The sequence below is a fragment of the Idiotropiscis lumnitzeri genome, chromosome 10 (genome assembly GCF_059441095.1).
Source record: "Idiotropiscis lumnitzeri isolate Australia: NSW breed Sydney's pygmy pipehorse chromosome 10, RoL_Ilum_1.0, whole genome shotgun sequence".
Classification (NCBI taxonomy): Eukaryota; Metazoa; Chordata; class Actinopteri; order Syngnathiformes; family Syngnathidae; genus Idiotropiscis; species Idiotropiscis lumnitzeri.
Genome location: NC_142400.1, coordinates 2,050,386 through 2,063,772, shown reverse-complemented (window position 1 = coordinate 2,063,772; position 13,387 = coordinate 2,050,386). Strand labels below are relative to the sequence as shown.

The 13,387-nt window shown below is 43.6% G+C and overlaps 1 protein-coding gene and 1 long non-coding RNA gene across 2 annotated transcripts; both read right to left on the bottom strand.

Annotated features, from left to right (window-relative positions):
• Positions 1 to 1,827: 1,827 nt before the first annotated feature.
• On the bottom strand, positions 1,828 to 8,358 carry LOC148328554 (uncharacterized). Its single transcript, XR_015845592.1, has 2 exons — positions 4,126 to 8,358; positions 1,828 to 3,228 (listed from the first exon to the last, which is right to left on the bottom strand). It is a non-coding gene; the product is annotated as an uncharacterized LOC148328554 (long non-coding RNA).
• Positions 8,359 to 9,976: 1,618 nt separating this feature from the next.
• Positions 9,977 to 12,624, bottom strand: mcl1b (MCL1 apoptosis regulator, BCL2 family member b). Its single transcript, XM_088306694.1, has 3 exons — positions 11,993 to 12,624; positions 10,945 to 11,195; positions 9,977 to 10,823 (listed from the first exon to the last, which is right to left on the bottom strand). The coding sequence occupies exons 1-3, from the start codon at positions 12,471 to 12,473 to the stop codon at positions 10,707 to 10,709; spliced, it is 849 nt and encodes a 282-aa protein (XP_088162820.1). The 5' UTR covers positions 12,474 to 12,624; the 3' UTR covers positions 9,977 to 10,706.
• Between the last annotated feature and the right edge of the window lie 763 nt (positions 12,625 to 13,387).

The following is a 13,387-nucleotide window of genomic DNA, read 5'->3' as shown; positions in this document are numbered from 1 at the left end:
GCTGTTTTCCGTCACCTTTTCTTTGTGTCTGCAAAAAGCCAAAAGCAAAAAACAGCACGATCAACACTTTGCCTACGCCGTTCCACTCCTTCTTTGTTGCCTTTTTTTTTTTATTTATTTTGTCTGCGCTGTAATCCCCCATCGTCACCTTCATCATCATCATCATCTTCGCGCTGGTCGTCGTCATCCACGGGGGAGGATGAAAGACGTCACCCAAATTCACGGCGAGGCAAAACAATGGCAAAGCTTCATTTTGGCTGAACTACTTTCAGGGAGAAAATAAACAAGCGGCGCATTCACGCCATCGTCGGCGATGACGAGTTGCCGTGACGTTATCCTCTCATATTACACACAAGTGACTTGAAAAAAAAAAAATGTTCATATTTTTACAAATTTCTCGTGTTATCAAATTCGAGCAGCTGTGACGCAAGAGTCGGGCTCGTTTGCATAATTGCGCCCGCACTGCAAGTTTCGCCGCCCAAGACTTGGCCGACAGTGTCGAAGCCACAGCCGAACGACACTCTCACGTCAAGCCAAAAGAACGACGTTTTGTCACTCGGGCCGATGAGCATTCGCTTCGAGCGTTAGCTTCTGATAAGCAACAAATGTTTGATTGTTAGCCGAAGTCAAGGCACACAAAAAACAAAGGTCTGGTTACGGGCTGGGACACTCACGATTCGATACCGCGAGAATATGTGCCCAACGATCACAATAATATCACAACACACGATGTCTACAATATTCAAGAAATCATTAGAAATTTCTTCAACGACATATCACGAGATATGTGAGTGAAAAAGAAAATAAATGCCCATAAAAACATCTGTAATATCTTCGTCTTAATACTGTCGCTACGGCTGTACACATTAAAGTGCACAAAAATGAATATCATATTTTATGCACTGCTTTCTGAACCTGAAGTGTCAGGAGCAAGTGTCATTAAAAGTGCTTTACGTTAACCCGCACAGTGGACACATGAAGGAATATTCACTAACTGATCAACATGCTCAGATTTAAGAGAACACCTCTGAGCAGAGATGATGTCACCAGCAGTAGAAAAAAAATCTTTCACATGGCACACAGGACAGAACAGGACACTTTTGCATACAATGCGGGGATGACTTTTTCTGTCAAGTACCGTCGACTCGGTAGTTCGTATCTCGGTTCCGGTGGAGTTAGCATTCTTCGAAAGCAAACATTTTCGACCAAGATGTAAGGTGGAAGGTCCTCGCATATAAATTCCGCAATGGATTTGGTGATAGTTTGTGCCCTCGGCGACCCGAAGGGAAACGTTTCTTTAAAAGCAGTCGTGATTGTCGGCTGTCTTGGTTCGCCTTTTTTATCACCTGCGAGTCGTTCGCCGTGATCGCGAACGAGGTGTGTTTGCATATTCGTCATGTTGCTGCTATATTTTACCTTTGCAGAGCAGTTCTTGAAGATTTCATATTCTTTATCCAGTGTCCTCTCGTCACTTGTCACGTAAAATCCTTCGTGTCTCCACACTTTCGAATAGAAACTCGCCGATGGGTCTTTGATTTGTTTTTCTGTGTTTTTCGCCATTCTTGCGTTTGTTCTTCTTCTATTGTAAATTCTTCACCGGCCGCCGATCCCGGCAATTTTAGAACCGTTTGGGGATCTAGCGCCCCCACTGACAGGACAGGAGAGATTAAATACGGACGGTGACGACGAGGTCAATCCATGATGTGCGTTGTTTTCAAATATCGATACTTGCCGCCAGGCTATCGATTATTTATTGCGACAGAGTTCGCCACAATTTATTGCAATATTGTTATATAAATATAAACATAGACAAACTCACGTTCACACTTATGGACAATTGTGAGACTTTATTAAAGCCAACATGCTAACAAGATTTTGGAAGGTGGGAACAGAAGACCATGCTAGCGCTAGGACAAAATGCTTACGACATAAAAGTGAGGCACACGAGTTAACCACTTTTCATTGTCGTTGGCCTTCAGGGACTAATGTCGTCTTTAAATGGAGTGACACACGAAAACAAAGACGTCTGCGTGAAGTGAAAATGAAGCCGAACATCCTTTTAGTGCTCCGTGTTGCTAACATGACACATTTTTTTGGTCTCCTGCTGGACTTGCTCTTTTGAGTTCAAAGTGGAACAGAAGGACACTGATTCAGTTCATGTGTTCATTTTGTGCTGAGCAAGTGCTGAGCGAGCTTCACACCGGGGAGGGCATGGGGGGGGGTCGCTATAATTATCCCATCCGAGGTGAGCTCATCTCTTGAACTTCAACAAGTCATCAGATGGCACAACAACAACTCATCATCTGCTCAGCTGATAGAAAGAACACAAACATGTGAGGCGAAGATGCATGACTCCACATTCCGGTCACACGGGGGCCGTTCGGCCGCGTGCTGCGCTTCTTCGGAAAAAGCTCGAAGACTGAAACAAGATGGCCTTCGAGTCAAATCTTGGATGATAAGAAACCATTTTTCAGGTTAGACGCCAACTAGGAGACAATTTGACCCAGACAGAACGAGACACCTGGGAGCATTCGGGTCAAACAAGCCCGCTGCCGTCACGACGGCGTCACGACGCCAACGCAACGTTCACATGCTTCCTCTGTGCGACCATACAGGAAGTAGGTCACCTACTTCTCAGATGTTTGAGGAGAACGGCCGCATCCACAGCAGGCGGTCGCAGAGTCTGCGGCGGGCTCGGGTATTTGGTATCAGACAAAATTCCGAGCGACCCTGCAGAGTTGCACAAATTGAAACCAAAATGTCAATCGTGCGTCTTTCTCTTTCTCTGTTGTTTTTTTTTTTATTCCATTTCGTCAAAGTCTTTTTTCAGTTATACGTCAATGTTGCGATATAGCAATACAGCACATTTAGATACAAGATGACATGGCGGTGGAAGGCTTTCATCAGTCTGCCGTCACAGAAACTGCGTCTCCGCCTGGAGATGGCGCCGAGCGCAGGATGGGTCAGGATTGCCCGTTATGGACGGACGCTCGTTCGGCAGCCATCCGCTGCTGCGCGTCAGGCTGTCCAACCCGGCGCGTTCCTATTCTTGACGCGGACACACACGCGCATCAACACCGACACACAGACCGGCAGAACAACATCAGCAACATTTTTGCAGATGTTCACAGAAAGTCAATCTTCTGAGGAAGTACGGCCAAGCTCGGTCTTTTCCTGGGCAGGGCGTCGATGTTGGTCGAAAGGCTCAGCTGCCTTTCACGCTGCACACTTGGAAAGAAGAGGAAAATAAAACAGTTTTGAAAACTAAATAAATAAATTGAATAAAATAAAAAATAAAATAAAAAATAAAATAAAATTAAATTAAATTAAATTAAATTAAATTAAATTAAAGATGCCATCCAATATATTGTGAAGCAGATTTGATGGATAAAGTGGTGGAGATTGTTTTCAATTAACTGGTGATTTGTAATTAACATACAACTGAAAATGCCATCAAAAAAAAAAAAAAAAAAAAAAAGAACACCCTCTCCGGAAGATGCCAGATCGTGAATGAGGAAGCAGTCGGTGAGTTGCTATGAAGTCGACCTGTTTGAAAACAGTTCACGTGCAGCATGATTACGTTCCAATTAACTCATTAAAAGAAATGCGTTAGAAGTTCCGGCTGACATTTCGGTAACATTTTGCGACCCAATTTTCTAATTTGCATGCCAAGCTATAAACCATTCAAGCTGTTCATTCGAAACGTTTCAAAGACGTTACGCTTCCCCTTATTCCGTGTCGGCCGTCACGTTGGCCAGGCGGCGCCGACAAAGCCAGACGTGGACCTCGGGAGGCCGGTCGGCGCAAAGTGCAGACGGATGCAAGTTGAAGAGGTCCACTTTTAGAAAACAACCAAACTGGACCCATTTCAACTCTCAATTTATTTCCTCTCAGACAAACCAAACGGTTATTTCTGGCCAGTGATTTGGATTGAAAACGTCTCCTTAAAATAGCACAGCTACAAATACAGTCACGTCAGAAAGTCGAGTCATGAGTTATCGAGGTGCCTCCTTGTTCCAGTGCAAGCGCGTTGCAGAACAGGAACGCCTGTTGGACGCTCATAAGGAAAGCAAAGTCGCGTAAGAATGAAACTAAGACAATAAAGTGAAAGAACAACAACCAGACCTTTGCACAATGGACCAGAAACACACTCAGAGGTTTGGTGATTAGTTTTTGGCAAGAAAAGTGGATAAGTGGCGCGCACCCAGGACTGGTCTCCATGTGTGAACTTGAGTGTCGCCGAGTTGACTTCAATTATCGGCATCGGGCCTTTTTTTTTTCCTAACTTTCGAGGCGGATAAATTAAAAGCTGGTTTATTTTGGCTCGCTGCAGCACCCTTATCTCTCTCTCTCTGCTGTGCTGTGCTGGTGACCCTGCCTGCAGAAGCAGATTGGCCCGCCCACAGCACCATCGGATTGGTTCCGTTTATCAGCAGAAAGCTGCCCGTTTGCTTATTTTTTACATCTTTCATTCGACCATAAAAATGTAATTTCTTTCGGGACATGTTAAATATCGCAATAATTTTGTTATCAGTTTAGTCAACAATCCGATTTTTCTAATATCGTGCGGCCCGTGTCAGATGCAAACGTAAGCACGCATGGCCACTCAATAGTTGGACAATATCTTGGAGAATTACAATTAATTTGCTAAGAATGCAACAAGCTTGCTTATTTTGCAGCTTGAAATGATTATTTTTTTAAATAATAAAAATGTCAAAATATCGCAATATCGATATCAGTATTGTCAACATCCACATCACATTTTTTCCAATATCGTGCCGCCACACTAAAGAGCCCAACTGTGAGACATAAAAACTAACCACTTCTCAAATCTAGTGGACACCCAAAGAAATCGCAAAAAAGATTCGCTCGATTGTCATTCGGCTCTTTTGAGATAAAAGCTGATGCTCGGATTCAAATCTTCTTAGTCCACGAATAACTTTGAGTAATGTCATCGCACAGCATTCTCTTCCTCCCAGCGGAATGTTCATCCAACCAGCCGAGCAGGAACAAGCCCAAAAAAAACAAAAAAAAACAACATGTCACGTCTTGATTCGACTCAAGTGCGATTCCGACGTTTGTGCACAATTGCAAAGAGCAGGACACTTTTTTTTTTCTTTTTTGCCAGGACTCTCGTGACGATTCTTTGCAGCAACGCTGGCCCGGATGAGCAGTTCTGCAGTGCATGTAAACAAACGCGCCTGACCCACGATGAGGTCAGGACGCTGTTTTCTTCCTTTCCAGAACAGAGTGTTCCCGGCAACAGCCTGGAGGGAACGCTCAACATTCCGATCTTACATAACCAAGCAACGGGAACACCCACAACGGCGACATACGGCCAAGCGCTTTCTATGCACGACGACAATTTTTCTGCACCACCTCACTTCCTCGTTTGACTCATGATTTTTGGCTGTTGATGTGAATTATTATTATATTTTTTTTTGTTGCAGGAAATTTTATTTTTTGAAACCAAAAATGTGCATGCAAAAAATAAATAAATAAAAAGCAATAAATAAATAAAATAAACTAATATAAAATAAAATAAAATGAAATAAAAAAACATGGCTGTTGATCGGCGTGCACAATCCGTATTCTCGTGCACGGCTTTACTTGATTATATAAATGTGATCAATCCAGTTTCAACAAAATAGCAGCGCAAGGAATACTAAGCTAGCTTTAGCACCGTAAAGGAGCAAATGTTAGCCACAGCTGCTACGTTACGAGCATGGATTATTTGTAAGAATGTTATTACAACAATGAATGTTATCAGTTTAACGTTTTAATTCTTGGATTGGATTTCCGAGAGTGCAGGGGAAAAAAAAGTCAGCCAAATATCGGCCAATTTTTGATGAGCAATTTTAATGAGCTAAAATCAGCGGAATAAATCAGGCGAACGCTAACGTTTTCGATACATATTGTAATTGCAACATGTTTTTTTTTTTGGTGTTAAATAAACTCAAAATGCGTTCAAAACTTGCTTTCAACTTTTATAATTTGTTTGGATTTTCATCTATTAGAAGAACGACAAGTGTTAAGAGGAGAGACCTCGTTAATAGGAGTCATATTCAAATATCATGTTCTATTTTTAGAAGCCTGTGAGAAAATAGCATCGTTGTCAACTCCACCTCCCAACCTAAAAATTCTCTTTCAAAATTTTGAGATGACGTCACAGTTCGTTCGCGTCAGTGTGAGAAATAAGAGCCTTCGTTGCGGAATTTACACGGATGCTATTTAAAGCGCCACTAAATTACGATCATGTTTAAGCTCCATGTGAGACTTCCGAGTGACAAACAAGCAAACTAAAACAGGACGGGACAGGACAGTAGCAATAAGCAGGACACACCTTGGGAGTAAGGGAAGCAAATTGTAGAAAATTGGACAGGACATTGCCAGTGAGCCTTGCAGTTCTTCACATTGCGAGAAAGGGGCATGATTAGTAGCAAATTGGAAAGGACAGGACAGCAGCAGTGGGCCAGGTTGTGCTACAGGTAAGGCAGTAACAGGCCGCAGGTAAGTCGGGACAGGACAAGAGAGTAGCAGTGAGCCACGTATGGACAAAAAATGTGAGGAAAAGAGATGACAAGTATAAAAAAAAAAAGACAGGACAGGAAAGTAGCAATCCACTAAGCAGTGCGACATCATATGAGGAGGCGACATGCTGAGTAACGGACAGGACAGGTGAAGTGAGACAGTCAGTTACCCTCTGTGGGGAAGGGATGGAACGAGTAGCAAACAGGACAAGAGAGTAGTAACTAGTGACACTGGTAGTGTTACACCCCTTGAGGAAGAAAACCCCTCAATATAAGATAGGACAGGACAGTAACAGCGAGCTAGGCTATGCTACATACACCCTGTGAGCGAGTAGCAAATATGATGGGAAGGGATGGGCACAGGTTGTAAGCCAGGAAATGCTAAACGCTGTGAGGAAGAAATGCAACGCCAGACAAGTAGGACAGGATGGGACAGGACAGGAGAAGTGAGGCAGGCAGTGTTAGACCGGGTGAGGCAACCAGTCGGAAAACAGGACAGGGCCAGTCGTGGGCCAGGTAGCGCTACCCCCGGTGAGGAAGGGAAGCCACAAGTCTCACTAGGACAGGATAGGACAGGACAGCGGTCATGAGCCGGACAGTGTTAGTGTAAATTACACGAGAGGTGTCAGAATTAAATGAGCTTCATAAGGCTTAAAGTACATGAAAACGTTTTGTAAAAACTACATATGGGCGTTACAATTTATAAAGTTTATATGGCGTCTGAGTGCAAGCAAACTTTTTCTTTCCGTCGCTCGCTGTCATCCATGCACGCCGACTTTTAGCGTCTTTATCTACCCGCTCAGGCTCTCACAGTTCCGAGCTGACGCATCAAAGTTCTTGGTAAGAACAGCTGAGTGGTCCGGTTAAAGATAAACCCGCACCACGGCCCACTTCCCGGAATCGAAGGCAATTTTTTTTTTTTTTTTTTTTTAAAGAAGTGGGCGGGGCAGCCTGTCTGCAGCAACCAATGCTCATGTCGAGCTGGGAGGCCGATCCGCACGGCTCAAATTACCAAAAAGTTTCAACTGCAGCAGACTGCTTTGCATGGGAAACGACGGGATCAGATGTCAGAACACAACGATTCTTTTTTTTTTCTGCTTGCTCCAGGTGGATTGAGTTCGGCAAAGAAAATAATTTGTATGTTGGGAATTTGTCTGTTTTGCTTTTTTTTTTTTTTCCTGTCTCAGTGAAGTAGCATGGATACAAACAAAAAGTTGCCAATGCAACCCCGCAAATGCAAATGCAAATGCAAAAAAAATAAATAGAAAACGTTAAGGTTCAAAGGTCACGGTGCAGAATGACCGCTTGGTAAACGGTCGACGCGAGCTGAAGTTCTGCTCATTAGGCCACACCCCTTAAAGGCACATTGCACAAATACAACAGTGCATGCACAAGCGTTCGCCTTCAATATTTCTATTTTTAATTGTTCGGAGAAATAAACTGAGATATCAGCTTGATCAAGAATGACTCCAACAGAAGATAAGATATGATTGCAAATTTAAAAATTAATGAAATAAAAATTCAATCCCAAATGGTGACTGGGGAATGAGTTAAGAGGCAAAGTGAAAAAACGAGTTCCAGCCTGATGACAATCGTTCCAACGCCGCCCACACAATCACAATGTGAACTATGCGCTCGATTGTTCCCAAAGCGACCGCGCCCGCAACGCTCCCACCGCTGCAATGCGGCTCCAGCAACACTTCCTGTTTGCCTCGGCTGACTGTTGACTTTTTACTCCCCAAGCCACGAGAAATTTAATTTCAATTTAATGTCCCCGCTTGGCCTTTAGGAGCATTTATAAAAAAAAAAATTAAAAAAAGACTCGTTGGTAAATAATATAGCTCTGCCAAGACGCTAGACAGACAGACGAGGTGCGTTAAGGGGAACGAAGGAGTCATTTCCAAATAATTCAAAATGGCAGCCACCTTTCAAAAAAAGTTGCAAATAAACGGAGACGGAATTGTCGAGACATCTCACACCAAAATTGCGTCGGTGCAGATTTTTTTTTATCAAAAACGGGTCGACCACATTAAGCCGAAATGGCACCAAGAACATCGAAGATGATCGCGTCGTGACGAGCGGGGGAATGTCGTCACTCCACATTCGGCAGTCTCGGGACGAATGCGAGCAGAGGGGTTTCTCTTCAAAAGCACTTTGTACATTCCACGGTTTCGACATGACTCACATCCGGTCGGAATTGATCAACTACGGCCCACATTGAGGGGGGGAAAGGGGGGGGGGGGGTTGAGGTGGCAAAAATGAGTCACTCGATGCTCATCGTCACCTTTCACATGAAGAACGTTAAGAAAATCATGCAAGAGGGCAAAATCTCATGAGAACGTCGACCACGCAAACGAGGTCAAAGTTGCGACAAGCGCGACGATGTCGAATGTTGACGATGTTGACGTAACTTGTTAGCCTAACCGGACGAGAGCCTCGAGCTAATAACGTACTGAGCGAATTCGACTTTGTCGGCATTCGTAGAGCGTTTTTTTTATTTTTTTTGATACAAGAAAAATTGTTTCCACGAAAGTAAAAACTCAACGAACATCTAAACTGGTCCGGCAAGATTTGACCAAATCGCTCGTTTTTTTTTGTAGCTTGACAAAAAGATCGTCAATAAATGTTGAAGTCTAACAAGATTGACAGGCTCAAGATTTGTTTTAGATTTTTTGCGTTCTTCAAAAACTTTTGTCTTTTGACTGGAACCTTCTTTTATTCAAGATCATTAAATAAGCAACCACCAAAAAAAGTCTGGCGAGACATGCCAAAGCTAAAGAAAATTAAATCATACGATAACTTCTCTCGACATTTGCAGACGATTGTTGAGCGAACAACTTAGCAGGCATTTATGTTGCCTTCACGTCCGATCAGGCTAGCAAAATATTTTTTTATGCTAACGAGGAAGCTGCTGTAATTACGACGCCGATGTGAAGGAGAACTCAAGGCCGCATTTCGAAACGACTCGATCGCTTCGGATGCTGCAATGCGGCCTCGTTTTTTTTTTTTTTTTTTGCTGAATGACGCAAGCATTCCTGTCAAGTTGCGTTCTCCACCTCCCCCCCATCATAACTCCCCTGGCAGAACCAAGCCGCCGCTGGCGAAACCACGGCAGCAGACATCACCGCGGAGATGAAAGACTCCTCTCGAGAGCGCGTTTGTGTCGCAACCCGGGACAACCGTGAAGATGTCAACAAACACGGGGAGGAGTCAAAGATCCCGGGCGGCCGTTCGGGCCACATTATTGCGCACCGCGGGGCCGTTATATAATTGCGGCGGATGTGAGCTGTGGGGGAGGGGGAGGGGGAGGAGTCTTATTTCGAAGAAACTGTGCCGCGGTGTGATAAAGGGGAAGTAGAGCGGAAGTGAAGCGTGGGTGACAAAAACTCAAAACTTCTGCATTTACAAAAAATTACCTCAACAGAAAGACAGCATGAACAAAAGCATTTTGTGTTACTTTTTTTTTTTTTTTTATTTACTAATGAACCCATTTTTTTTTTCCACCTACACATTCTCCTGGTAGCTTACAGGTGGACTCGTACCAGCGCCCTTACTGGAGATGTATCGTCTCCGGCCCCTTGTTATTGTCACGCACTTTGAACTCAGTCCTTGAAAAGATTCTCGCGTGCCACTCAAAGGTCTCAGGGGCGTACTTCCCAGAGTTTCTGCTGTGCTTCGGTTCCCGGCGCTGATCTGACTTGAGAGGAAGTGCCGAGCGACACCGATGCAAATGTTCCGCGCTCCGCTCACAAGGCTGGATTGTTCCGGAATGGGACTTATGGAAAAGAGCTTCATCGTCACGATGGCGTGCATGAAAGATGTGGCTGTCGCTTCCTGCTACAAATGCTTACTACTTTGCCAGTGCTGTTTGCAACCCGTCAACGTCACTCAATCACAAAACAAGCGCAAAATCAGGGAGAATCGTTCACAAATTTGCATAGAGGCATATTTTAGATCTATTAGAAAAAATAAATTTCTTTGAAAATTAAATAATTGCTAATCGCCGGACAAAGTCAACCCGTGTCTACAAAAACACTAAACCATCGGTAGCAACCATAAACAGCGACTTTGCCTTCATTTCCATCTTTTAATGTCCAAGGGGGAGCGTGGAAGTTGCTTGCACGTATCCAGCATCAACGTGGTTTCAAAAATTCTCTTTTAAAGAGTCCAACAAATTCACCTGATCAACAGGGCCAGTGTGGCGCCGATGCCAGCCACTCCAGCAAAGGCCATTAATGTGTTCCTCACTGTCGACTCGGGATCCGCTTCCCTAAAGAATTCTACAAAGCCATCCTGAGAGGAGGGGGGGGAGAGAAAAAAAAAAATTAACAGGATGATTCAGTTCAGAGGCTGCCTGACACGTCAACGCTGGAAGATTACACAACCACTTTACAGTTCGTCATGACTCACTCACCCATGAGTTGTTTTTCACCAGCCAGATGCGCTGGTGCGACAGCAGATACGAAGAGATCTCCTCGGCCACGGGCTTCACGCAGTGGGCCCGGCCCTTTTCTTTGAGGTGCTGGGACACAACGGCCCCGAAGGCCACCAGGCTGGCCACGCGGCCCCAGTTGGTGGTCCCGTCCGAAAACAGGCTCTTGGCCACTTCACTGACAAAGCCCATGTTGTCCCCTCGGTCGTCCAGAGACAATTTGTTGATGATACCTTGAGGAAATTGAGAGGTCCCATGAACACCAAGTTGACTTTCATATCACACGTTCCACAAAAAAAAAGGCCACTTTTCTGATTGTTGACTTTTTTTTTTGCTGCTCACTTGTATTAATGACGTCTTAAAAGGACACTAAAAGTGTGTTGTTGACACCTGGAGTAAATAAATCCCAGTTTACTAAACTTCTCTACCAGTCATACTTATTCCAAGAAACATTAACATTTATTTCCTTCTTCTATTTGGATAACATCCAGTAGGCGAGGGATATTAAATAGCACTTGCTGGTTATACCTTGACGACATAAAAAGAACCAGTTTAATAAAATGTCCAAGAAAAAGATACTCGTTGCCTTATTGTAGCACTTTTTTTTTGCTTTCAAATTCCAGCTGTTCACTTGTTACACCCATAAGGCTCAAAAGGGACATTTAAATGTTTGTCGGCGACACCCTTTGTAAATACAAGGCCCACTTTATAAATGTCTCCTTTTGATAGTCACATTCATTTCAGGAAACGAGTTTTTTTTTTTGCTGCCTCTCTGAGCGATTGATTAAAGCTGTTGATTCGCTGGAAAACGAAAATATAGTTCGTAAGTCTTTGGGTTCGAAGGATATTGTAAATTGTTTTTTTACTCAAAATAAAGTGGTAAAATGGTCGACTGAATTCGACCTTTGTAACAAAATGTTCGATCATGAGGCATGTCGACATTTCCTGGTTGGGAGAAAAAAAATGGCGACCGAACAACTTGCTCACGTCACGTACGGAAAAAAAAAGAGGAAAAGAAAGAGCCACTCACCATTGTACTTGTATTTGTGCTTTTCCAAAACGTTCGCCACCACTCTTTTCATGGTTGAATGAGCCTTGCTTTCGTTCCAACGAGCCGTCGACAGGCCGGTAAAGTCTGTGAGAAAGCGAGTAATGAGGCTTCTGGTTTCCGCTTCGACTACGTCGTCGGCGGCGTGCTCGTCCGGGGAATCGGGCGTCCCCGGCGGTGAGCCGTCGCTGGCCTCCACGTCGTCGTCGTCGCGGTGGTTCACGTTCGCTAAGCCGCCCTTGGAGATAATTTCCAGAGCGCTCGGTCTCTGCTTGGCGGCCCCGCCGTTGCCGTTGACGGCATCCAAGGTGGCCGCAGCCCGCTGGAGCTGCGGAGGTGACGAGGCTGCCGAGGCGGGGGGGACGACGGGGGGAGAGCCGCAGTGCAACGAGCCGTCCACGACTCCATTTTGTGGGAACATAAAGCAACTCATAACGCGTCTGGTGGTCTGCATCATATTCATCTTCAAGGTCGCTTTTTCTTCTTGTATTCTCGAGGAAGGTTGGGGGTGGGGGAGAAAAAAAAAAGTCACCTAGTTGGACAAAAGCTAGTCTTGGCTCTGGTTAGTCTCCCATAACTGCCTTGATGTTGGAAGGCGAAGAGACTGGCGATTGCGTGGTCTTATATAAACACTGGGCGGCACCGTGTCTGTGACGTATGCATGACGCGGTTGGAATTGCTTTGTTCTGTTTTATCTCTTGATTCATTTGATCGGTTTAACTCATTTAAAAAGTAACAATTTAGGATTATACGATTTTTCTTTTTTTTTTTTAAATTGAGACTTTTTGCAACTCATATACTCTAACAATAATTATATTTATAGTCAAGTCAGTCAAGTCAATTTTATTTGTATAGCCCTTAATCACAGACAGTCTCAAAGGGCTTTACATAGTATAGTTGTGTTTATATAAATATATATATATATATATACATAATATAATATATATATATATATATATACAGCCAAATTATGTAAACACGTCATACTATGCAAGTCTAACATATATACTATATATTAACTGTACATTAGTAATCCATATCTGATTCATTTAAGTGTGTATAAGGATGCTCCTCTCAATCTGAAAACAAACAAACAAAAAATTATATATATATTTTTTATTATTTGTTTGTATTTATCGTACAGTTGTGGCCCATTGAATCATTTATGGGCAACAATGCTCCACTTTGGATGTTATCGGGGTTTAGGTGAGAGAGCGTAAATATTTGTTAATTCTGAAGCTCTTTTGGGATTAAGAGCTCAATAAAAAACAATTAACTTGACTAATTAAATATTTGTTTGAAAAAAGGCTGTGTTTTGGGGGACCCCCCCCTCCACTCAAAACGAACAAACAAAAATAATATTGTCAAAACTATGTA

What these genes read in the sequence shown, in the direction of transcription:
- mcl1b (XM_088306694.1), bottom strand. Translation starts at nt 12,473, where the DNA reads ATGAATATGATGCAGACCACCAGACGCGTTATGAGTTGCTTTATGTTC. An exon ending in GCACAAATACAAGTACAATG is followed by an intron (nt 11,196 to 11,992) that starts GTGAGTGGCTCT and finishes AATTTCCTCAAG; the next exon opens with GTATCATCAACAAATTGTCT. An exon ending in TGGTGAAAAACAACTCATGG is followed by an intron (nt 10,824 to 10,944) that starts GTGAGTGAGTCA and finishes CCCTCCTCTCAG; the next exon opens with GATGGCTTTGTAGAATTCTT.